Genomic DNA, 13512 nt, shown 5'->3' on the forward strand with positions numbered 1-13512 from the left:
CTCAACTAATGAAATCATTTGAAAGCTGATGTTACCCGGTAGAACCGTCATTTGAGTGCAGCTGAAATGTTTTCTGGTATAAATTTTAATCTCTACATCACTTAACACATTTCAGCAATGTTTTAACAGCATTATTTTCAGATTTAAAATATTCGTTCACACCTCTCTAATGGGGTACTGCCCACCTATACAAAGTAATAAAACTTTACAGTGGATTCTTCTAAAACTGTTTTTTCTTCAACATTACATATACTGTGTATTTAAAACCTCATTCGAGTTACTTACATAGTAGTACTGGTTCCAGTCTACAGCAGCCTGTCCCACTTGGGAAGCTGCTGCAGAGCTTGCTGTTCCATGCTGCCCTGTCATGTAGCTTGACATCATTGGCAGAGAGCTGTAGCCCTGCACTGCCCCTGACTGGTGCACATTCTGGCTGCTCCCATTGCTAGCAGAGTGTGCTGAACTGCCTAAGGAAGATTTTGTCGTGTCAGCCTCCTGAAAACCACAAAGAATACCTCATATCAGCTTCGGCTGTTGCTCAATAAAGTGCCTTATGGCAAGAACAAAACACTTGAAACAAAAATACAAAGATGGTGTATAAGTTGTTCTTTAGAGCTGTAAAGTCAGGTTTACATAACACTGAGAATACAATCAGTTGTGTCTGACTTTCATTTCAGCACGTGAAATGTACCAGTAAATCAACATACCTTTTTAAGAGTACTGTTAATATGTTATGTGCTTGAAAATGCAAAAAAAAAACCTTTCCATGAACTGGGTAAATCTATTGTGCTATTCATTCTTTGACAAAGTCTTTGATATAGTGGTGTCATTCTTTACCTTGCTGGCATCTCTGGATTGGTAAGACTGTAAAGCCGCTTGTGACATTTGTGTCTGAGAATAGTACTGAGAGACGGCTTGCATGTAAGAGTTGTAATCTCCATAGGATGTGGTTGGAGTTCCCTATAAACAGAAATGGATGAAATAACTTAACACATTGTCTAAGCTAGGAATGAGGTTCAAAAACAATGCTGAATAATCATTAGAACAAAAGTATGTTGGGATTCAGAATTTGAACAACTATTGAACTAAAAGCAGAACAATGTGGTTTAACAGTTGTTTTTTGCATTCACATGGCAATCAGCATACACACACGATCATAGTAACATTTTCCAAAATACTATAGAGAAAGAAATTGACATTTCCTAACCATTATTATGTAAGTGCAATGAGAGGTTTCATAAAGATATGATATTGGGGATGTGCATTAGGCTTAAAGAATGTGTTTTTTTACGCTTAACTTTACATATTGATGGCAATTTCAGATATTACCTGGACATAATATGACTCTGAAGAGCTGGATGTGGGCTGTGCATAGGCAGACATCTTCAGAACAAAGAACACAAATAGCATTAGTGTTTTCCCCAAAGAACCAAAGTTCACCTCTGGTACTCAGTGACAGTATGCATTCCTATGGGACTCACCTGAGCATGCTCTTTTCCATACTCGCCCACACTCGTCTCATGGATATTACTTGTGTACCCCTGTGCTTGGTAATGCTGGTACCACTGCTGCATGGCTTCCTGTAAGAATCGAGACAGAAATCAACACACGAAACAGAGGAGGGCAATACGATTTTATTTTCCTACACTCAATCAAAATCTAAAGTCAACTTTAACGCTTGGATACTAGCAAACATTCGCTTTTACTACAGCTGCTCTGGTGAGCTGGAGATGGTGTGACATGGATCAATATTCTGTCCCGTTGAGGCAATTACTGGTGCAGTGTCAGGGGTGTCTGTAGGCTCTGTGTGTCGAGTTAGAGAGAACAGGCATGCAGCTGAAGGGAATGCTGGCCAGCCAAGACCACAGAGTGCTCTAGGAGATCAGAATGTATGACGCAATGGGACTGGTGAGTGTGGGGGAGTTAGAGAGCAGATGGGATAGAACACAGAACAGCAAGGAAGAATATTCTGTTACATACACACACCTCTTCATTTACACCACACAGATTCGTAAAATACTGAACAGTGCTCCACCAAGAGGAGGAATAAATCCAAGACTTTTTTTTTCCCAAATGAAAGATGAAATGCTAAAGGAAGACCGGGAACAAGGCGTGCATGACTGACATTGCTAAATAAACATGCTTGATTTTTTTACCCAATGAAAGCTGGACTAAAAGCTTGAATGACAACAGTGAATCATTCTCATTTGTATAGTGAGCAGTCTGTGTAAATAGCACATGAGGGGGGTGGTGAGGACCATTCACAGTGAAGTGGAGAAATTGATTTATTTTTGGGGTGCAAAGAAAGATATATTTATATGAACTATGGTATAAACATGTTGCTATGACTTCCTTCAGAAAGTTTACTTCGATAATCTGTAAGATTATTAGCATCATATTTCATCCTAGACAATATCATGCTGTTTACCTGCGAGTATTGTCCATACTGTTGAGAATACTCATTTGAGCTGTCTGTGGTGTACTGGGTGCCGGCTGTCTGAGAAGCAGATGGAGTCACAGCACTGCCATAAACGCCACTGTGCTGCTGAACAGCCTGAGGTTTAGTGTTGGAAGGACCTGCAGCTTTGATTTGGGAGGAAAAAATGACAAAAAACTAACATTAAAACAAACATGATTAGGGATGCATAGACACTAGTTTTCCATTGTGATAGTATAAAGTAATCTCACTGCATAATGCAAGAAGTCAAATATTCGTACAGTTTATTTGCTCAACAAAATGTAAAATATTTGTTTGGAAGTAAAAAAAATAAGACTTCATGCAGTGTCACCAAGCTTGACTAATGCTAGAAAAAGAAACGGGTGTTGAAAACTCTGAATCACCACCTTGTAAAACCATGCCCGGAAGCACACTAGCTAGGTTCAGATATGGATTTGAAGGCAACTTCAGTTCTTTCGGTGGCTCTCCAAGCAGTGATGTCTGGCTGCTAGTTTGAACCTGTAGAGACAACCAAAATTCAGATGCAATTTTATATAACCTACACAAAAATATTCTTTTGATAAAATACACTCAGGAATTTCAAATGCATTCCTTCAAATTCCTTGCAGCCTTACTATACAATTAAGAGTTGAATTTTAATAGACCCCTTTTTACAATACAGAGAACAATAAAGCCTTTTATGCACAATACAAAAACTGTCTACTTTTAAATAATGAAACAGATCTGATCTTTCAGTGAGACTCCTAGTTGAACCCATATTCATTATGAATCTATACAACATTTTTCAATTCAAACAGGTCAGCGCATTTCATCTCCTTCAAATGTCAGGGATGTCGCAGAAGCCCAGAAATTGTAGGTCAACCGGATTATGTACAAGCTCTACCTACTGTTTCTAAATCTTAGCCCCAAACCAATCTGCCTTTTAAAACATAACTACCTGAGAGGTCTACAGTGTAGACTTTAGCACCAATTACTTACTGTACTATACAACACAAAATGTCAGCTTGTTGTTGGGCACGTAGCCCTAAAATATGGAGTACAGTATCAAGAAATGCAATTTAAACCATAAATGTCATATGACATATATTTGTTCAGGATACATATGGCAGAGTTAATCTGATTTTAAAATAAAAAGGAAATCTAAAATACAATTAAAATGGCAAATGATCAGAAGGGAGGCTGTACGTCATGTCCTTACCGCCCCAGTGCTGCTTTCACAGCTCCCTTGTAGGGTTTGCGGTTTCTGAGCGCCTCCCGAGAGCAAGCCTCCCATTATGGGATTGCTCAGGCCCGGGAGAAAGCTCTGTGCCATTGTAGGAGTCGCCACTGACGCTCCCAGCGTGGCTGGCTGCTTCTCGGCAGCTCCATCCTGTTCTGCGCTGGCTGGGTGTCCCAGGTGCTGCCTGCTGGGCATATAAGACATGATCCCAGCTGCTCCTCCTGGGGCTTGAGAGGATGCCTGCACAGCTTCCGAGGACAGCCCTGCAGCAGACATAACCTCCTCTCAGAACAGTGCACGGAAAAAGGGACAGGAACATGAATGCCCCAATCCTAAATGATATAATTTCACATTGCCAAAGGCAGACTGTAAATCTTGAAAATGCAAACAAACCAAAATATGCTAAAAGGGGGCACAATATCATCTAAAAATAGGGTCTGATGAAGTTCACAAAGACAGGACAGCTTTGGCGTGCTTCTCAGATTCAAATACGATATATTATGAATAAAATTCTTGTCTTGATAAATGATCTTCTGTTTACAGGCAAAGGGTTTAATTGCATTTTATTGTTCTCAGAGAGAGACAAAAACAAATATTTTGACAGATGATATAAACTGTAAAGGTTTCACTGCCACTTGTCTTGCTAATCAGATTCCACTAGGAACAGCCCAGAGGGTAGTTCTACTGGAAATGGTATATGGCATATAAGCTACTGGTATATATTTGCCCTTCAATGCACTGCCTGATCAGTAAACTCACCATCAGGAGAGTCTCCCAACAGTCCCTTTCCCATGGTTATTGGATTAGCAGCCCGCAGGCCCATTGCCTTTTGCAGTAATATTCTGGAAGGATCACCAAGTAGGCTGGGCACCTGACATAAATACATTCCACATTCGTAAGGAGATATAGACAATATGTAACTCGCGTTGTTCTATTCTCAGACTCAGAATCGTCCAAGAAATGGATAAGAGCCATTCTAAAAATATACAATTATCTACTGGATTCACAAAACGGATTAAACAATGGCTTATGTCGGAACAGAAGATATACATCTATTATGGCAAAACTCCAAAATTGTTTTTTTAGTGTAAATACTATAAAAAGATTAAGAGCCCATACTGTGCACCTTTTACATAAGCACAGTTATCAATGTCATATAAAGAAATACGTAGAAATGTGCTGATGTCATGTATGTTGAAAGGGATACTGGTCCATTTTGGTAACAGAACTTCAACGACCAGGGGAAAGATGCAACCACTCTCCAGAGTAGCTAAACCCATATAGACACATGCTCCAAACTCAGGATCAGATATATAATCTGGACGTTGCGAGTTCTAGCCTGGATCATGTCACTAGCCAACTGACTGGGATTCCCTAGCACTACAAGGAACAGTGCTGGAATTAGTCTGCAAAAGCTCTGTTTCCCGGCAACCCTGCACCCCTCCTCAAATCAATGCTGAACTTTGCCGAGGAGCCTATAGTATTGCAAAAGATGAAGGGGAGGATGTGTGCATTTCTCTGTGAATTCAGGAGTCATTGTTGCGAGGAAAGATGGTTGGCAATTCAAAATTATTGGTAACTCTAAATTTAAAAAAAGATCCAGCATCTTATCTATGGACTTTCACGATATTAACAGAAAATTATTTTTAAATTGCTATTTTTCTGTGGATTTGAACAAAAACTGAATACACCATACGCACACTTTTTAACAACTAAACTAGCAAAGGTTCAAGTAGCATCAGGGGCAGAAAAGAACGTCATGCTTTTGAGGTACTATAGCACCAACCTTTGACACCCTTCCTACCAGACGGAAAAACAAACACAGCAGAATCAAAGGGCTCTAAAACACGTGACTTGAACAAATGTAGGACACCACTGTTAGAGAACAAAACAGCCAACACAAAATGCATTCTATTCAGATCACCTTTTATCTTAATCTTAACATAACATTTGATCATCACGTACCCCAAAACAGCAAAGTACATAATTTAGAAATGTCATCATTCAAAAACTATGAGGTTAACCAAATAATTTTCACTTAAATTTCAAGCTCGCAAAGAAAGAGCCCCTACCCCTTAATTCTATAATAAAGCACTTCAAATTGACAGAAACATTTATTTTTTAAGTGATGCATTGCATCACACAATCCACTGTACTTACATTGCTTAGCTGTTTTTCCTTGATTTGAAGAAGCTGCTGCTGAGCCAACTGCATCCGTAAAAGATTCTGCAAGACTAGCCCATTTCCCAACATGGCATTCTAAAGCATTGAACCAAAAGTAGAAAAAAACATATTAAATGCACTCTTGACTAATTAAATTAATCTGACCTCGTTCTAAAAGCACTCAATGTGCATGTTGTCTTCATTCTGAGTATTGTCCATTACAATATATAAAATTCATTGTTGCAATGTCATTAAAAGGTTTTTACACATAAACTAGTTCTCTCAACTTGCTGTTCAGTCTTCTGGACCAAGTCTTCCCCTTGTAAAGCAACTGTTGTCCAACAAGTGAGACGTTTGTGTACATAGGAGCCCTGGAAAGGGTCATACCTGCTGAACTTTGCTGAGCTGAAGCAATGCTGTGGTCAGAGGAGGGCCATGCAGAAAAGGCATTCCCTGTGGACGTGTGAACTTCCCTGAGGAAAAAAAGGATTCCTGCTAAAACACAGCAATGTAAGAGATAGAACATCTCGCCGATCTCTATTCATTTCAAAATATGAAATAATAACAAATTCAATATAATGCAAATAATTAGGATGAATACGTCGCCAAGAAGTACATACTAATATGCTGAGCTTTATTTACCTAATTACAGCATTAACACCAGATATCCTTCCGAAATCTTCGTACTCTTTCAATTCAATTTAAGCTATTTCAAACGTTGTGCATTTAAACAACCTAAAACTTAGCTTTATCTCTTTGCTTCTCCTAAAAAGATAGTGAATGAAATGGCTTCCTGAAGTCACCAGTTCTTTTAATGACCAAAGAGTTCATTTTAGAGATATGACATATTCATCAAATATTGCTTCTGACCATTACAAAATAGATCTTGACACCAGACGTCCGCACACGGATCAACAGATGTGAAGTTAACACACACAACCTATAACAAAGGGCAGCACAAAGCTTTTCAAAATTTAAAGCATCCAATCCATTATTATTTGGAGAATGAATACTTATATATTCATACACAGGCACTCTTGTTGCCTTATTTAGCTTAATAAGTACTACCATTGAAATTCATGGCAAAACCTGAAGCGAGCTATGCAAGCTCAGAACAGAAGTGTTATCTGTTAGTCTCAGTATGCACTCACCTCCGTGCTTGCCAGGGCCTGCCTGGTATGGTCTCAACAGCACTTGCAGCACAGCAGGGTTACTCATGCTGCTCATCAGCTGAGCAAGGCTTGGCTCAGGAAGAAGACCCTTCTTGTTGGTAGACATCTATCAAAATGATAGAACAACAGCCTCAAATCTTAGCTGGGTAAATGTATGTATATAAACCACCTGTGGTCTATAATACTTGCCGATCAAGGGGGACCAGTTAGAGCATAAACTCAAAATAAAAGCAATATCACTCGCGTGTATTGTAAAATGTAGGAATCACAGTGTGAAACTTAGGCTAATTGTTAAAATACCTTCATGTTAAAAAATTAAACATAAGCCATCAACAGTTAAGTATGACACAAGTAGGACACTGGAGAAAAAAATAATACATTCCTTCCTGCTAATGTGTTACAAGTATCCCACAAATGTTACAAGCTACCATTTTATTAAATTCAAACATAAAAAAGCTTCCATCTTAACAGAAAGGCAGAGAATTCTATTTTTTGCTTGCCATTATGTTCCTGTCACTCACCTAACTCATTAGTGCTGATAATACTTAACATGCAAATGTTAATGACAAAGAGAACGAGAAAATGGAGGCAAAAGAAAATCATACTATTCTCATCTAAGCACACCAACCTAAAGTGCCTGTGATACTAATTAAAAATGAAGACCAAAAAAAGATTTAAATCACATTGAGAGGTTACCAGCTGGAAATGTTTTAATATGTTAAATACTACAAAGAAAGCATCAAGCATGATGCTTAAAATACAAACTAGACAGGAGACAAACTGTAAACAAGCAACACTATGACTGACAATAAAGTGATTAATTGGACTAAATTAAGAACAAAGAGCAGACCGGTCATATCATTTGACAGTATTTTGAAGAATCAACTTTATAAGCAAGAATACCATAGTCAATCTAAACATCTGAGCGGTAACTTAACATTCACTCTGCCATTACACACAAATACCCTGCAAGCAAAGCTATTTTAGTATTGTTCTTATCTTTGTAGATGCAAACTTTTCAATGACCTGTTAGGTCGTACTAGATCAGGCAAATTCAAAGTCTGCCATTGGCGTAGCTCTGATCTCTCTCCATCTCCCCTCTTTAGGGCATTTCTGACATCCTCCCAAGACCCGCAGCCTGTTCACAGCTAAGAATCCATCTGGTACAAAAATCAGCAGCTCTCCAGTAACCATTACTGTAATGAAGAACTTATTCTCAATACCATGCTGTGGCAGGGAGGAATGCAGATACTGTCATGGATGTAGCGACACTGTAGGCCCAGCCACAGGTCCTTCAAATCCAGTTCTGTCATTTTAAGGGCATATGACAAGCAGAACAGAAACATAATTGTCTTATCATGCTTTCAGCATAGCAGGATCCAATATGCCTTGTATTTAGCTGTGGTGCTACTTTAAACTTCTGCCCCTACTCTTTGCTTGTTCTTAATTTGAAAAAAAAATATTTAGTGTTATTTTTATATTCTCAGTTGATATTAATTCACGCTCTTGAGTTCTGGCACTTACCATTAGTTATGAGTACACTGTTCTCGAGCAAGGTACATATTTTTGCTAATGCAGTATTTACCACTGCTGCCAGCATCTTTAAAGGCAGACATCTAATGAAAAATGTCAGTTTGCATCATTCTATTTGGACAGTTGTTTATTACCTCTAGCTGTAGCAGACTAGACTATAATCAGACTGTTACAGAAAGTTCACTTGCTAGTCCATTTATGGTCAGTTTCTCAAAATTAAAGGTATGCATCTCAAGAAGGGGAAAAAAAGTTGATCATGTCTTTTTTCTTCCCATGTCAGGGTCACAATTTTTATTATTACTACTTCTAAGGACTCCAGTGGACACAAACCTGAATTTTTGTACTGCATTGTGCTTAAAATAGGGTTTGACTAATCTGTCAGTAAAGCCTATCTTGCTCATACCAATGCATTTTTTTTTCTTGCAGGAACATCAAATCTTTCCATCTGGCTACATGTTTATTGACAAAGAAAATTAAAGTCTCTTTCTGATTTTCATGTCAATTCTCTGTTTTAGGGAATCTGCTGTGGTATGTGGATTGCTTTCATTTTTCCAACTTGCGCCTTAAATTTCTAAGTCAAAAGACAGAAAAATCAAACAAGCTCCAGGGAATGTTAAATTGGAAATGTTGACTGTTGTCATATTTCTGTGGAGAGACAGAAGCAGCTTCAAGCTGGTTACAGATAACGGGGCGCAGGGCTGGACTGCAAAGTACAGTTGATAAGTACGCTCAAATTGACATTCTTCTTCACTAATGATAAAATCAATAACCTTCGTGTATTTGTTGCTGGTTTCACACAACTTACCACCCCTTGTGCAGCAATCAGTGCAGCTAGTGTACTCCTTCCTGAAGTCCCAGGGGTGCAAAAGGAAACCCGCACCTCGTTTCCCCTGATCACATGCCTGTCCATCTCGGTCAGGACAGCCTCCGCCTGCTCTGCAGTCTCATACTCAATGACAGCAAAACCCCGGATGGGACTGCCTTCATCCTGAGCAAGCTGTGAGCGTGGAGAAAAAATAAAAGGCAAGTCACTTCACTGTTGTTCATACACTGATCCATCAGGAAAGCTTCACCACCTACAGTCTCTGCCTATCAGAAAAAAAAAACAACAGGTATGGCAATGTTATTACTGAATAGCACCATTTCTTGATCTCACAGATGTTGCCCCATGTTTCATGTATTTCCAGGACCTCAGCTTTTAAACAGACTGTTAGATTTTGTTTTCCTGATGTAAAAATTGATTGTTTTTTTTAAGGAATTCATTTTTCCTCAGCAGCAAAAACAAACGGTGGGTGCAGTGAAGCAAGTCTTCAGGGAAACCGAATCTTTTTTAACGACCGTATAGAACACTGCATCTGTGCTCAAGAAACATAGCAGCAATCTGACTCCCCCTTCTTCCCTGTACCTGCTGTCTCTCTTGATTTCTTATTATTGGTGTAACAGTGACAAAGATTTCTACTTGTGGTTGTCCATGAATCCCAGTGTGACTTATTTTGCAGTCTTTTCTCTTTGCAGGATATCTCGGCTTGGGGGAGCATATCTATAAACCCTTGCATTCCCTCATTAACAGCGACAGTGGTAAGTATAAAATCTGCATCCACCTCTATGTTCATGTTCACATTTCCATGTTCCGATCAGGTAATTTAGTCTCATCGCTGTAAGAACAACTGACAGTAGTTTCTGAATATCCTCTAACAAAGGGTTAGTTCAGCGTCTGGCTTTCCTGGGACACACAAACAACTGACCAACAGCCAAATATAAGACATATACTCTAAATCATGATAATCACTTATGGTAACAATAAATCTTCTGAAAAGAATCAGGAGATAACTGTTGTTTCGCTTCAAATGTGGCTTTCATACTGAAGGTAATGTTGGGTCTACTCGACAAAAACCTCTAAATATAGTGGCTTCCAGACAAAGACAGATTAAAAACAGCAGCCTGACTGCCTTGTAGCCAGATCCCTTGAGATCTCACGAGCTAAACAGAGCTGAACCTAGTCAGTCCTGGAAAGGGAGACCTCCGAGGAAAACCAGACTGCTGTTCTAAGGCTTTTTTGTGGACCATCTTGTTTACACACATCCTGGGCCTTTTAAACCTATGCCCCCAGCATGGCGACAGGAGACAATGCTCTCTTGGAGCAGCTGTCCTTCAGATGAGACAAATCAAGATCCTGACTGCTTGGTCATTGAAGATCCCTAGGCACTGCTAAGAAAAAGTTGCATTGTCCTCACTAAATTCCACTCTGTGTGCACTCAGGTCTGACCTCCATAAGTTTCTCCCCTAATGGAACTGCTGAAGGAATCTCTCAGATCTCCACCTGAGCTGCTGTGTAATGCGGCTGCTGGCACACAGTGAGTGCTGCACTTCAGAAGTGGAGGGTGACTCTACTACATGTGAAGTATTTTAAAATTGTCTGGGAGGGAGAGTGGCTTAGAAATAATTGACTTTTGGCGGGTGATGCAACTGAAGTCTACATATTAGTCTATACGACACTTGGACCTTTAATCAATTTTGGTACCAAGCAAAAATAAAAGTGAAACTAAGCCTAGAACTCGGGGATATAGACAAAAAGCAAAAAGAGTACAAGATTTAGTCAACAATGCAAATTTAAGACTGTTGAGGTTTACTTATGTGACACTGATCTATGCAAAACACTAATTCTAAACTGTAGACTTGATTCCATATTTCTGGAATTACAGGTGTAGAGCAGGGGTGCTAGTCTTACAAAAATGTAGATCAAGAGGTTAGTACTCTGCACATGCTACGTCAAAGGCAACAAACGTGGTAAAGCTTTTAAGTTCAAGATTCCTGATTGATGACAGAATCCAAAATGCAGTAACAAATTACATGATATACAAAATAACAAAAAATGATACCTTTGTGAAACAATGTTGCAAACTCTTTACAATATTAAATGTAAAGATGCAAAAATTACACTCTTTAAACAGCAATTTTTAATATGAATGTTTACCCATGCATTTTACCTTCAGGGAACATAATGTTTTCCTTTACTCAATAAGAACAGTTAACATTAAATGCTTTAAAGGGAAATTGAGAACACTGAATCTATGCTGAAATATCCCATTCCAAAGCCTTGAGGCACATTCACAAAGTACTTCTTCAGTTCAAAATGTCTAGTGTTTATTCTTTGCAAATGTTTCCTACGGTGCCGATTTTAGCTGAGAAGTTAAACAGTAAGGAATACCAGCCATACAAGTCCAGGGCACTGTCTGTGTCTTGCAGTGCATGCTGTTGCTATTTAGGAGATCACGAGGAATAACATCACCCAATAAGAAAATGTGTTTAGGAATGTTTATTGAAGCACTACACATAAGACTCTTTGGCTCGACATGCTTGAATGAGGGCCAACCACCGGGCTGTGGGACAAGGACGTCAGGACCCCTCTATAGAGAAAGAAAGGTTAACCAAGGGGTATCTTCAGAAGTGGGGTGGAGGAAGGATGCAGAGAGAGGGGCTTACTTTTAGTATTTTTTGTTTTTCAGGAACTGACATCATGGAGAATTACTGGTTAGAGCAGCAGGAGATATGCTGTTATCCCCCCAGATTTTGTTAAAAACACCATTAAATTAGGTTTGCCGATCTACAAAATGTTAACAGGATAAGTCATAAAATTAGGTAGTCACCTTATTACTTATGAATGTTACTTTTGTCCAGGCTGTCAGTTTTTGAACATTAAGGCCTAGATAATGTGCTGACGTACTTCTTAATAATTAATTAAACCTGTACTATTTCTGGATAGTTTTTTTCTTCCCTGGAACATTTAACATGTTGAACTTCCCTCCCAATTCTCCTTCGTTAATTGAGCCTAGACTCAAACACAGTGCAGTCCCTCTTACAGTTTTCAGAGGACTAGCTGCTGTCTGTAGACTCATTCACTGACAAGCTGTGAAATGCAGTTTAACCTTACACACACTACGTGAAATGTTAGAAGCTACATTGTCAGGCAGGTCTACACTGTTATTAGAACTACACTGCCTACAGAGCACCCCTGAAAAAAAGCAAGTCATTACCTCTTTTACAGTTCTCTGAGCCATTCACGCCATACTAGTGATCTTAGTTAAGGAAAAAGAAAGCCTTTTATGATAAGATTTCACTGCACCTTTTTTAAAAGATGAAATATTAGTGTCATTCTCTTATTAAGTTTTAATTTTTCCAAATCCTTCCACTATTCACTATATGCAAAATCATTTTCACTCTTCTTGTTCTCTCCCTAAGAATGACAGAGTGAGTCAACACATTTAAAAACATATGTGCTGGACACGAGGTTGCATGTGAGAAGGCAATGCAAGTTTGACTTCTTTTAAACCTGCACTTGACAGTTTTCTACTTCATCAGTTTTTCCAATCAATTCAGAAGAAAGTGCCAGGTATGATTTGCCGTTTCTTATTTAAAATCGACTACCATGCTTTTCAAATGCATTTAAAATAAAAAAAAATGATGCATCAGCTGTATTTTTGTGATGATGAAAAGGGAGACATAGTAAAAGGAATGTTTTGCACATTTCTGACTTTACTTCTGTGAGATTAAGTGAAAATGAAGATACCACCCATACCTCTGTTCTTTTGCATTTAACTGTCAGATGTCATCTGCTGTCAAGTAAGCCGCACCACTTTCAAAGACTACTTAGCTATAGCATTCTTAGGGAAGGTTTGAACCACTTAAAGGACACTTTTAGAGAGTGCCCATGAAAACACTCTTACCAAAACACACCAGGGTGAACTGTCTTATAGACACTGTATTAGAGGATTATTTAAAGTACTCCTTCAAGCACCCTCTTCAGGGTCAGGCTGCAGAAGATGAATGGGAAAGCTGCCGTTTGAGAGCTCTAACTCTGTAGAGGGGACTCCACAACCTTTGCATTGGCTTCTGTTCTAGCGAATGACAGGTCTCAAATAGAGCCAGTGGCAAATGATATGCTAAAGTCATTTCTACCCCTTTATCTT

General features: G+C 39.0%; 1 protein-coding gene across 2 annotated transcripts in view; it reads right to left on the reverse strand.

Annotated features, from left to right (window-relative positions):
- The window catches only part of raver2 (ribonucleoprotein, PTB-binding 2), a 33502-nt gene that overhangs the window by 3529 nt on the left and 16461 nt on the right, over positions 1-13512 (reverse strand). The window contains exons 4-15 of one of the 2 annotated variants that reach the window (XM_088598582.1): positions 9351-9542; positions 6992-7118; positions 6228-6313; positions 5838-5936; positions 4437-4548; positions 3657-3940; positions 2845-2956; positions 2429-2577; positions 1482-1580; positions 1330-1383; positions 838-960; positions 286-495 (exon numbers count right to left, since the gene is read on the reverse strand). In XM_088598582.1, coding sequence (XP_088454708.1) covers positions 286-495; positions 838-960; positions 1330-1383; positions 1482-1580; positions 2429-2577; positions 2845-2956; positions 3657-3940; positions 4437-4548; positions 5838-5936; positions 6228-6313; positions 6992-7118; positions 9351-9542 — 1647 coding nt within the window. Of the gene's footprint in view, positions 1-285; positions 496-837; positions 961-1329; positions 1384-1481; positions 1581-2428; positions 2584-2844; positions 2957-3656; positions 3941-4436; positions 4549-5837; positions 5937-6227; positions 6314-6991; positions 7119-9350; positions 9543-13512 lie in introns of both variants that reach the window. The other variant, XM_088598581.1, reaches the window with a different exon arrangement.

The sequence above is a fragment of the Lepisosteus platostomus genome, chromosome 11 (assembly GCF_059453375.1).
Source record: "Lepisosteus platostomus isolate fLepPlt1 chromosome 11, fLepPlt1.hap1, whole genome shotgun sequence".
NCBI lineage: Eukaryota > Metazoa > Chordata > Actinopteri > Semionotiformes > Lepisosteidae > Lepisosteus > Lepisosteus platostomus.